The sequence below is a fragment of the Trachurus trachurus genome (assembly GCF_905171665.1).
Source record: "Trachurus trachurus genome assembly, chromosome: 6".
NCBI lineage: Eukaryota > Metazoa > Chordata > Actinopteri > Carangiformes > Carangidae > Trachurus > Trachurus trachurus.
Window position 1 is genome coordinate 34,853,904 of NC_139897.1, and position 12,661 is coordinate 34,866,564.

The 12,661-nt window shown below is 44.6% G+C and overlaps 2 protein-coding genes across 2 annotated transcripts in view; one reads left to right on the plus strand and one right to left on the minus strand.

Annotated features, from left to right (window-relative positions):
- LOC310987967 (condensin-2 complex subunit H2-like) overlaps positions 1–12,661 on the minus strand; it is a 35,863-nt gene continuing 23,202 nt past the window's right edge. The window contains exons 14-16 of the mRNA XM_083974436.1: positions 12,516–12,523; positions 11,653–11,802; positions 1–298 (exon numbers count right to left, since the gene is read on the minus strand). Of these exons, the coding sequence (XP_083830562.1) occupies positions 194–298; positions 11,653–11,802; positions 12,516–12,523 (263 nt within the window). The 3' untranslated portion in view covers positions 1–193. The remainder of the gene's footprint in view (positions 299–11,652; positions 11,803–12,515; positions 12,524–12,661) is intronic.
- Positions 3,615–6,332, plus strand: LOC310987582 (putative G-protein coupled receptor 19; the record flags this gene model as incomplete). Its single annotated transcript, XM_083973904.1, has 2 exons — positions 3,615–3,932; positions 5,397–6,332. 2 exons carry the CDS (start codon positions 3,615–3,617, stop codon positions 6,330–6,332), a joined length of 1,254 nt encoding a protein of 417 aa, XP_083830030.1.

Genomic DNA, 12,661 nt, shown 5'->3' on the forward strand with positions numbered 1-12,661 from the left:
TATCTGGATTAAATTACAAAGATTCAAACAAACGTTCATCATCAGTTCAACTTTCTGTCTCCAGCTACAAACACGTCACTCTGTCGATGCTGCGTCGCCGGCGGCAACAGGAGGCACGGCTGGGGTTTCGGTCGGAGGAGGGAGACTCCGCCCCTCGGCTGTGATTGGCAGAAGGAGCTCGGCTGGTCCCAGGTCAGTAGTTGGTCTTGAGCCGGCGGTTTTCCTCCCTCAGCTTCTCGATCTCCTCCACCAGAGACTCGTTCACCGAGTATCTCTCTATCAGGCCGTGGATCTCGTTCTGCAGCACAAACACACACACAGGTCAGACAGTAGAGGTTATTATAGGCTGGAAGGAGAGTGAGGAACCGTCATGTGGTCCAATGTGACCACAGAGTCCAGACCTGAGCCCACTGAGAGTCTCTGAAACATTAAAGGGACAACAAGGAGTTTTTATTTGGTTATAAAAAAGTCTGATATTAATGTGGATGAATCTCCGTTACCACTTGTTAATGGTCCATTTTAGATAAATCTATGGTTTTGTCTCTATGGTTATTTTGTTATTATTAGTGGTGGTGGAAATGCTGGGCGAGCCGACCAGCGTTTCTTTACTTTCGGTTTCGTGGCGAGTCATGAGAATAACGCCGCCGTATGAATCTCCGTTTATGGTGGGAACTACGACGGTATGTGATCGTCTTCCAACCTCTGACTTTAATTCTTGATGAATGAAAACATGAGTCTGTCTTGCGCCGGTCAAAGAATTTCACGGTGCGGAGGCTCATAAATGTAGTGTGGAAACACTTCACTTTTCCAGAACTCCTCGTTGTCCCTTTAAATCTGATTATAGAATAGAATACAACTTTATTAACCCTTTGTAGGAAATCAATGAGTCAAAGCAGCTCCAATAGAATAAAATAGAATAAAAATACAGACTCTAGCGATAAAATTAATGATAATAAAGGATGTGTTATTGATCGGTGATCGAAGTCGTTATATATGATATGATATGAAGTCGCTGCTCAGAGGAAACTCAGACCCGGTCCCTCAGGAGTTCCTCTGAGCGTTAACGACCTCGAGGCCTCAGGGGGCGGAGCCTCAGTGGACCGAACCATGTGACTCGTTAATGAAATTAACCCCGAGCAGCCTGGGAACCGTGACGTCATGTCACGGTGTTGGTGTGAAGACGAGTCCATGTCTGTCCAGCTGAGACTTTATTCATTAGAGATGTTTTAAAGGAATAGTTCACCAAAAAATGAAATTCAGTCATCAGTGACTCCCCCTCATGCTGATGAATACTCCGTAGTAGTTTGCCACTTGTTTACATAGAGGCTTGTTTATGCCGTTCCGTGCAGCGGCTGTCGTCCGTCTGCCGTCTGCCCAATTTCACGTGAATGCAGCATGAAAAATACGACTGAGTTGCTTGAGATGTACAACCACAACGCTAGATGGGAGGAATTCCTACACAATGGACCTTTAAGGTGGAATGATAATAATCATCTGAGACTTAAAGTAATAGTTCACCAAAAAATGAAATTCATCAGTCATCACTGCCTCCCCCTCATGATGATGATGAATACTCCAGAGTAGTTTTTTTATTCCTCAAAGGTCATCTGGAGACCCGGGAGGCCGGTTCCTAGTCCAAACAAAACTTTATATGAGAGTAATAGGGCCCGACACAAAAACCTCCATAAAACTACACAACAACCCTTTAATATTCCTCCACACTGCTCGTCCACTGCAATCCAAGTGTCCTGAAGGGAGATAGTCCAGAGTTTACTGGAAACGACCTCATTTAGGACATTTTTACAGCCTCAACAGTCCTGGAGTGAATTTACCTGGTGTGACGCTCTCACGTTCACGTGAATGTCAGAAACTACTCCGGAGTATTCAGTACAAATACTACTGGTCAAAATGTACTCCGTTACAAGTAAAAGTAGCTCAGTCGACATGTTACTCCAGTAAGAGTAAAACATACTTGCTTTTAAAGGTGTATCCAAAAGTACATGCTTTTAAATTTACCTTAAGCATAGACGGATTATCATGACCACGGGCCCTGGACACAAACTCGCCACGGGCCCCTGCCTAGTGCCTACACAAGCAAACAGTGTGCGCTCAAAGGCGCTCTTCCCATTACGCACATAACAACACCGGGCAACACACAACAAAACAAAATCACTGTCATTTTAGGTCTTTTTTGTTTGGCACCTGCCATGTACAGGACAATAGCTATATATGTTTTTGCCCGTGGTGCGCACGGGGGGTGGGGGGGTTGTGCCCCTGAACCGGGCTCTACAAACACTGGTGCGCATCATGCCACGTAGCAATGGATTGGATTATTAATAAGAGCCTATTGCACAACTGAAAAACTGTAAATATTGTAGCGACCCCGCAGTAACGTTCTTGTTATGATGTTTAAGTTCTGTGATTTCTGACTGACTGTCAATGTGTAGGTACGGTACGGGCAGGTTGGATGAGGGGCCGGGGTGAGTGTGAGGAAGACAGAGTCCTGTGTGTGTGTCTGTGTCTGTGTGTAGGTGAGTGAGTGAGGAGGAGCAGATGAAGAAGTGAGAGCTGTCAGATAAATTTGTGTTATGTTGTTGTAGTTACGTCGGATCGGACGCTACAATATCAATAAAAACGTGAGTTTACCATCGACGTCGGACGTGAAATAGCCGCGGAGTGGAGCCAGTTTCCTTTCTGCGCCGTTAACAGATTGTGCCAGATGCGCCAGAGCGCGCACCTCTGTGCCAGGCTCGCGCTCTGCAGCGGTTTCTATTTATTCATCTTAACAGAGCGCGAGAGAGATTAACACACAGGCTACACACACACACACACACACACACACACACACACACCATTCCAAAAACGCACTGTACATTTGACCTCAGCGTACGTACGTCATTGTGTCATCACACATTACTGATTTATCATTTCTAAAGCATTCAATTGATTTTATAATCATAGTACATTTTCAAAACCACATTCATTCCAATATTTTTTTTTTAAATTGTACAAAAAAAAAAAAAAAAAAACTCTGAAGGCCAAGGGCCCCTATTGGGTCTGGGGCCCTGGGCACACGCCCACTTTGCCCATGCGGTAATCCGTCTATGACCTTAAGTAAAAGTCAGAGTCAGAGTAAATGTCTTATTCTCCACATCAGTGAATGACTCTAATAGTTTGTAAATGAATGTAAGGAGCTTTTAACTCTTGTTAGTGAGAATGAACTCTTTGAAAGCAGCTGCACTGATGTGCTGCTTTTAGGGGTTAGGGTTTCCTTCTCGGACAAACACAGCTTGTGTCCAATAGGAGTTTAGAAAAAGACCTGAAAGTAACCAGTACTTTTCAGCCTTCCTACTAATTAACTCCAGTAAAAGTACTAATATTTGTCTTGGAAATGTATTCAAGTAAGAGTAATAAGTACCAAAGAAATCTAATACTCAAGTAAAGTACAAATCCTCTGGATATGTACTGAAGTACAGTACTCAAGTAAATTTACTCCGTTACTCTCCACCACTGGTGATGAGACGTTTTGAGTCAAGTAACGGAGAGTTTTTCAGTAGCAGTAACGACGTTGTGTCTCCTCCCCAGCTCGTCCCCCCCGGCGCCGCAGCGTAGCGATGGTTTACACCCAGTCATCGAACCCCGTTGGAGTCGAGCCCTCCCTCCTCTCCCCGTGCTTCTCCTATCACATGACCTTCAACTTCTCCCAGAGGGAAAACTCCACTGAGCTGGCCCCGCCCCCCACCGCCACACCCCCCACCGCGCCCAACGCCACCGCCGCCGCCGGCTCCTCCTATGAGCTGACCGCGGGCGATGTCGCCGCGCTGGGATTGGTGTTCGCGCTGCTGTGGCTGGTCTCCATCCTCGGCAATGCACTGGTCTGTCTGGTCATCCACCGCAGCCGCCGCACGCAGTCCACCACCAACTACTTCGTGGTGAGTTGTGGTACAACATTTTTTTTTTCTTTCGTGTCTTGCCTCACTCCCGAGTCCATGACCAGCAGATAGACACCATCCTTTCGACTGTGCGTGCAGTAACAAGGGAGCTAGAGCCGTACCGCCGTAATTAGCTTAGCTCAAACACTGGAAGTGTATAGGTAGTGTTAGCCTGCCTCCACCTGAAGTGCTAATTAGCTTAGCTCAAACGCTGGAAGTTTATAGGTAGTGTTAGCCTGCCTCCACCTGAAGTGCTAATTAGCTTAGCTCAAACGCTGGAAGTGTATAGGTAGTGTTAGCCTGCCTCCCACATAAAGTTGCTAATTAGCTTAGCTCAAACACTGGAAGTGTATGGATAGTGTTAGCCTGCCTGCACCTAAAGTCGCTAATTAGCTTAGCTCAAACACTGGAAGTGTATGGATAGTGTTAGCCTGCCTGCACCTAAAGTCGCTAATTAGCTTAGCTCAAACACTGGAAGTGTATGGGTAGTGTTAGCCTGCCTCCTACCTGAGCTGAAATCAGCAGTCAGAAGCTGATTTCATTTTAGCTCTAAACTCTGTAAATATATCACTTTATCCACATTTCAAACATGTTTAGGTGAGAAAGTAGCCGTTTAGATCAGCAGTGTGTCGTTAATTTGTCTAAATACCAGCTGTTTACAATTTTGTTGGGACGAATTCGGCGCTACTCAAGCTAGCCGTTGTGACCAACGCACTTCCGGTTACTTTCACAAAATAAAACACCCGTTGCCCTTTAAATACAGAAAACCATGACAATATAATTTGTGCTTTTACTTTGAAATAGGAAGCTAACCTACCCTCGATGTAGCTAGCTTGAACCAAAATAAAGCGTCTTTGCTTGAACCCTCCGTTTTGACCGATCTCGTCCCGTTAGCGGCATTTGACCGCTCAAGATGCCTTACCGGAGAGTTTTGTCAGCTCTGAGACGAAGATCGGCCCGCCGGTTTCCGTTTAGAGTTGCTGAAGAGTTTCTGTGATGACTTTAGGTGGAGGCAGGCTAACACTACCTATACACTTCCAGTGTTTGAGCTAAGCTAATTAGCGACTTTAGGTGGAGGCAGGCTAACACTACCCATACACTTCCAGTGTTTGAGCTAAGCTAATTAGCGACTTTAGGTGGAGGCAGGCTAACACTACCCATACACTTCCAGTGTTTGAGCTAAGCTAATTAGCGACTTTAGGTGGAGGCAGGCTAACACTACCTATACACTTCCAGTGTTTGGGCTAAGCTAATTAGCGACTTTAGGTGGAGGCAGGCTAACACTACCCATACACTTCCAGCATTTGAGCTAAGCTAATTAGGAGGCAGGCTAACACTACCTATACACTTCCAGTGTTTGAGCTAAGCTAATTAGCGACTTTAGGTGGAGACAGCCTGAACGTTTTTTTGGAGAGTGCGTGTTTTTCCTTGTTTTGTAAATAAACATGAACGTTTCGGTTGCAGGTGTCGATGGCGTGCGCCGACCTGCTGCTGAGCGAGGGCGGCGCTCCCTTCGTGCTGCTGCAGGTGGCGTGGGGCGGCTGGCCGCTGGGCGCCGCCGCCTGCAGAGCCGTGCGCTTCCTGCAGCACCTGTGTCCCGGCGTGCAGGTGTGCGTGCTGCTGTCCATCGCCGTCGACCGCTTCTACACCATCATGCATCCGCTCAGCTTCAAGGTGTCGCGGGAGAAGGCCAAGAAGATGATCCTGGCGTCCTGGCTGTCCGCCGCCGCCTTCGTCTCGCCGTGCCTCTTCCTCTACGGGTCCGCCGGCGGGGACCGCTGTGACTTCTTCCTCCCGGACGGCAGCTGGGGCGCCGTGGCCTTCGCCGCCGTGCACTTCCTGCTGGGCTTCGCGGTGCCGGCGGCGTCGTGCGCCACCATCTGGAGGATCGGCGCCGACGGCCACACGGTGCGGCGCACCACGAACATCGTCCCGCGGACTAAAGTCAAGACCATCAAGATGTTCCTCATGCTGAACTCGGTCTTCTTCCTCACGTGGACGCCGTTCTTCGCGGCGCAGCTGTGGCGGCCCGGCGGCGAGGGCGAGGCGGGCGGGGACGGGCGGCGCTCGCTGCTCTTCTTCGCCGCCGTGGCCTTCGTGTCCTTCAGCTCGGCGGCGTCCAAGCCGACGCTCTACTCCGTCTACAACGCCAACTTCCGGCGCGGCATGCGGGAGACCTTCTGCATGTCGTCCATGAAGTGTTACCGCAGCAACGCCTACACCATCACGGCGAGCTCGCGCATCGCCAAGAGGAACTACGTGGGCGTGGTGGACGTCCCCGCGGTGCACGCCGCCAAGACGGTCGCCAAGGACGCGGTCTACGAGGCGTTCGACCGCGACGCCAAGGAGAAGAAGGTGGCGTGGCTGACCAGCGCCAACCCGCCCAACACCTTCGTCTAGAAACTCTGAACGATAAAAAAAACTTTATTCAACTCACAGAAACAGAATGTGTTCAGTTTGTACAAAGGGCTTCTTCTTCTTCTTCTTGTCCCGGCTGGCGGCCATCTTGGAGGTTCTCAGCTCGCCAGTTTTCTACTTCAGATTTGAACTCTAGTTTCTTTCTGTGCCGTGTTTTGACTATAATGTCTCGCTGCAGCCTGTAGGACACGGCCAGACAGCCAGGTGCTGTCACGTGACCTTATCCCTCCACTTGCCACGCCCACAAACTCAAAGTTTTGGTTCTGAAACCATCTGACGCCGTGGCGAAGCGCCTGCGGTGTGGTGAATCCGAGATCGATCCCCGCTGGTTTCACATTCCGAAAAATGTAGTTTTTAAATTTATATTCCAAGTTTACATTTTGAGTTTGATTGAGAAGTGTAATTGTGCCATTGGTTGGGTTTAGACAATGAAGAAAGGAGTTGGTTAAGTTTAGTAAAAAGACCAGGTAGAGTGTAAACAGGCCAGATAAGTAGAGAGAGTCCAGTAGGAAACTTGGAATATAAATTTAAAAACTAAATTGTTTCGGAATATGAAACCAGCGGGGATGGAACTTGGATTCACCACACCACAGGCGGAAATGCAAACCGCTTCGCCATGGCATCAATATACGCTTAAAGCAGAAGTGAGTGATCCGGTCGTTTTCGCTAATGCTGCGTTCCAGGCAGGCTTTTGAAATCGTAAATTACAGCTTCAAGTCACAACTTACGACTTTGTAGCGTTCCAGGCAACCCACTCGTGTTTCTCCGACCTGTTTTACCGGTGAAAGTCACTATAACGGCCACTCGTAACTTCTGACCCGTGAACTCGTACCAGATCGAACTGGTACCACTTCACGGTCGGAAAAATACGAGTTTCCTTGAACGCACCATAACAGTCACTCGTCGCTACGTCACCACATTCACGGCGTTCCTTGGCTGCACACACAGCCCTGCATGCCGTTCTCTCTCCTCATTGGATAAAAACTGTAGGATACGATAAATGTTTTCTCTTCGGCTCAGAGCAGAGCAGAGGGACTGAGAGACCCGTGTTTCAGACCAAACACTCTATGTAAGTGATTGCTGTCGGAAGATATAACTATTTAAGACTTATATTAACACAAATATATCACTCACTTCTGCTTTAAACTGTCAGTTTGTTCGTATTTTAGTTTACTAGCCAATCAGAGGGGGGGAAAGGCGGGACTTTCCCGGACCTATCCTACGAAACCCCCCCCCCCCCCCCCCGAAGAATTACGATGGCAAGTTACGTCGTCAAAATGTACCGGAGCGTTTACTAAAGTTCAAATAATTGTTCATTCAATAAATATTCAATAGTAATATTCATTCATTACTTACTCTCTCTATCATCTAAATCACCTAAATCTACCGTGTCCGCCATCTTTACATTGTCACGTGACAGCACCTGGCCGCCTGGCCCTCTGGCCGTGTCCTGCAGGCTGCAGCCAGACCTTACTCTGTTTTGATGTGACCGCGTCGCCATGAACGCATCAGAGTCTGTGTTTTGTTTTGGTAGCTTGTTGGCTATAGCTTGTTGGCTAGCTTGTTGGCTAGCTGACCGTAGCGTGTCAGTGCAGCGCTGCAGTGGTCGATGCATGTGGTAGAAGCTAATTAAGCTAAGCTAACGCCGGTAGCCGTTCGTCATCACCGACATCATCTGCTTCGCTACATTGAGAGTCGTGGTGAGTTGGCGAGCTAACGAAGCGCTAACAAGGCGCTAACGGGACGGTTTGTCCTGGTTTTAACCGCGTGGACGCGTCTCAGAGTCAAACTGACGACAGATTGTTGATGAAAAACCTCCAGATAAAAGACTGGAGAGGAACCCGTCTGCAGGGACACGGGCGCTGTGCTGCCATTGGTCCAATCCAAACAGGAAGTCGCAACAGGAAGTCGGTCTTTTTCATGTGTCTTGTTACTTATTCGGTGCTACAATTGGATTTAACGATAAATGTCTTACTAATCCTTTAGCCAAATTCTTTATTCACAAAGCCAAATATCTAAAAACTCCACCCATCTTCACATACTTTTTAAATGAATTCCATCTCCATATTAAGTCCCTAAAATTTATTAAGTCAACATGCCAAAGACCTCTACTCAATGTTCAAAAATGATCTGACTAATGTAGCGTAACAATTGTTTAATCCTGGATGATTTAATGTATGTTTTTATTTTATTTTATCTCTTCCCTTCTATTTGATATGAGTTTGTTTTGTTTTTTACTCACTTATCTTAACTTAACTTATCTTTGAAACATGATGTCTGCTCTTGTTACATTTTGGACAGATATAATATTTGCCTGACTAGTTTGTAAATGCATTTGTTTAAAATAATAATAATTAAAAAAAAAAAACGTATTCGGTGCTGCGTCCAAACGGTCGATCGAAGAGACGACAGAGACGATATGATAGATACGAAGAGATGGAATAAAGAGTGTTTTAATTATCATCTAATAATTTAAAAAGTGTGGTGTGTAGGGATGTCACCGTTACTTGTTTTCACAATTAATCGGTATTAAATGCCACAATTAATTAATTAATCGTAAACATTTCTCAATACCGTTACTTTTAAAAACAGATCATGTCAGAACCAGTTTAGGTTCTTAAGGATCAACGTAACACTGAATTAGTAGGTAAATATTAGCAAAAAAAAGTATTAAAATAAACGTAAACATTTGGTCTAGATGACAAATAATTGATTAAATAATTAATATTAATGCATAATAATTGTGAAAATTGTAAAACCGTGATTATTTCTCTGACAATAATCGTACCAAGAAAATCTAAAATCATGATATCCCTAGTGGTGTGTTGTCTAAGATACAATATTTCCAAATATTAATTGTAAATCGATGAAACATGAACATAATCACTTAGAATAGAATAGAATCGTGAAAAGACTTGGAGTCAGTTAACTATAAATCATGCAGTTACGGTAAATATGTAACTGCAAAATAAAAAATATATATAAAGTGAAACAATATATTCCGGTATGGAGCGGCGAATGGCGAATAATCTACACGAAAGAGGCCAACTTCTGGTTGTGACATCTGGTACGGACAGGGCCGTTGCTAGGAATTCTGGGCCCCCTTAAAGAATACTAAAGTGGGCCCCTCCCCCTAACTTTTCCTTTTTTTTTTCTTAGACTACGTATGTATTATCGTTTTTTATTTAGCCTTCTTTGTTTTGATGCTAATGCAGCATTACACTGCAAAAACTCAAGTATCTTAGCAAGAATATTTGTCTTATTTCTAGTCAAAATGTCATTTCTAGTCAAAACAAATCTCATTCTACTTAAAATAAGACTCATCATATTAAAAGCAGCTTGTTTTTAGACACTTTTTACTTCTTTCAAGCAGATTTTCACTTGGAATAAGTAGAAAAAAATCTGATAGTGGAGCAAGTTTTTCTTCCTTATTACAAGCACAAAAAACTTACTTTCACTGGCAGATTTTTCTATTTATTGTGAATTTAAGTGAAAATGATCTAAAAACAAGTTAATTTTTAGGTGATGAGTCTTATTTTAAGTGGAAAGAGATTAGTTTTGACTAGAAATGAGACATTTGGACAAGAAATAAGACAAATATTCTTGTAAAGATGTAGAGTTTTTACAGTGTACTATAAGTATTAGTCAGGGTCTTACGCAGAATAAATTAGTCAGACAAAGATTAGACTACTGGGGTTCTTTATGGGCCCCACTGGGCGCTGGGCCCCTAGAGTTATCATCACCTTTCTCCCCTATACAACGGCCCTGTGTACGGACCTATGGCGGCCATCTTCCCTGCAGACGGTTAAATCCTCTCTGGTCCTGTTGGAGGTTTCACACCTGCAGAGTTCTGGTTCTGGTTCTGGTTCTGGTTCTGGTTCTGGTTCTGGTTCTGGTTCTGGTTCCTCAACCCAATGCTGATGTGATTTAAATGAATGTAGAGCTTCAGTCCGGTCGGATCAGTGAGTCCCGACCAGACTAGACTGAAGGACTCTGAGGTTTCACTTTCACTTTCACTTCACAGCAACAACAAACTTTGGTCTTTTTCTACTTTTTTTTTTTTGAGATTTTTTTGAGGTTTGTGTTCTTGTCAAACTCACTGCAGCACCAGATGTCGTCAATGAACCTGAGATAGAACAAATGTCCTAAATCAGCCGCCATACTTTAAAGGGATAGTTCACCCATAATTCAAATTTCTCAACTCATTATCGCTGACTCCCCCTCGTGTGGACTAAGGGCTGGGAGAAGTTTCAGAGTCCTCCGTGGCTTCTCTGAGTTACAGGGGGTCTCGGCGTAGCAAATTTGACGGACCAGGAAGAGGAGCTTCGAGAAGCTTCCGCTACAAAACAAGCTTGAAATATAGACTTATTAAATTTTTTTCGGAACAATTTCGCATTTCGGGGCTTCAATACAAGAGGGACATTACATACGAGCAGCATGGAGGTATTTGGATGTTTTTTGGTGTGTCTTTTTGTTACGAAGACAGTTGGTATCCATTTGCAACCGTCATATGGACATGCACTGCTACGCCGAGACCCCCTGTAACTCAGAGAAGCCACGGAGGACTCTGAAACTTCTCCCAGCCCTTAGTCCACACGAGGGGGAGGAGATAATGAGGAGAAATTTCAATTTTGGGTGAACTATCCCTTCAAGGTTTTTATTTTACTTTATTTTAGTCTGTAGATTTCTCCTAAACTCACCAGGAGTTAGTCTGAGCCGTGTCATGTCAGGTGTCGTTGTAAAGCTCTCTCTCTCTCCTGAACAATGATGTCATTTCCTTTGTATCATAGCAACAAATCATAAAAGTAGGATTGACAACAACAATCTGTAGTTTTACAGTCCAAGTCTTTAAAGGCCGTTTCCTCAGAAAGAGTTTTTCAGACTCAGACTCCTCTCTAGAAATCTCCACTTCAGCAGCACTTCCAGACACCAAACCTTCCACTTTGATCCCTTTCTATATTCTGAAGGTTTTTACAGAGGGGATTGTTGATATATCATTCACAGCCTCATTTATACAACATTTTATTACTAAAAACATGGAGACATTAGATGTTTTAAAGGGCTGGTGACAGTATTTTCTCATTTACAGAGTGATAAAAAGAGATATCCACAATCCTCCTCTGGAAAAACTAAAGACTCTAATATGTCAACACAATAAACCAAAGCAGCTTTATCCATTGTTCAGGTTTCTGTTCTGATATATATGCAAATTAGCGAGACTAAACTGAGCGGTCAGCCTGTGTGTGTGTGTGTGTGTGTGTGTGTGTGTGTGTGTGTGTAGTTCAGGGAGCGTGGGATTTACCAGCTGCAGCAAGGCCAGCAGATACTTGCAGGCTTCAAAGTTGTCCAGCCCGTGAACGATGGAGGAGAAGGAGCGGCGCTGCCCGACGCCGCTCAGTGCTCCGACGATCCGGTCGCCGTAGTCGTGGATGTCGAACACCGGGCGCTCCTCCTGGAAAACCAAACAGACAGACAGACAGACAGACAGAGAGCAGGATGAACATTAACCCTCTATGGTACGCTGCATTATGATGCCAGTGGGGGAAAAAAATGTTTGGAGTGTTTTTATGTCTCAATATAGACATTTTACTCTCATCTTCCTCATCATCATCATAATAGCCTGATGTTTACTTTACTGCATCCAAAATCTAATTTATTAAGGATAAAAAACAAAATGATGATGAATTATATGTTTTTGAACATTATATTTACACCTAAACACACACTACCATAGTCTCACAATGTAATATTGATTCCATAATGGTCCACTGTCGCCTCAAGGCAACACTGCAATTTTCTATAATGGTACGTTGTTGCTTTGGGGCAACAGGTGCATTTTAACAAGTTTTCATTATTTAATAAGTAAATAAATTGCATGGAGCTATTAAAAATTAAACTTTACTAATCTATTAGTGTGAATATATATTTTTCCAGATGAAAAAGGGCCAGGAAGTTACTGTATGTTTTCAGACCGTTTTAGTGGAGCAAAATGGCAAACCTGTTTCCTTTGAAACAGTCTGCAAAAAAGGGTTTCAGTGGCTTCTTGAAAGTCATGTGATACATTAAAGCTTTGTTATTGGTTCTCTAAGGTCTCCTCTCTTTTTTAAAGTATTACAGCATTAAATGGGATGAATTGTGGAGATGTGACAGGCCAAAAAGTGGTACGTTGCTGCCTGAGGGCAACATGGTACCATAGAGGGTTAAAACCAGTTCTGGGTCGGTTCGGTTCTGTTGATCCAACAGTCTGAATAAAACTCCTCCATGACGACAGCGCTGTAAACACACGTCACTAACGCTGCGTTTCCTTCGTT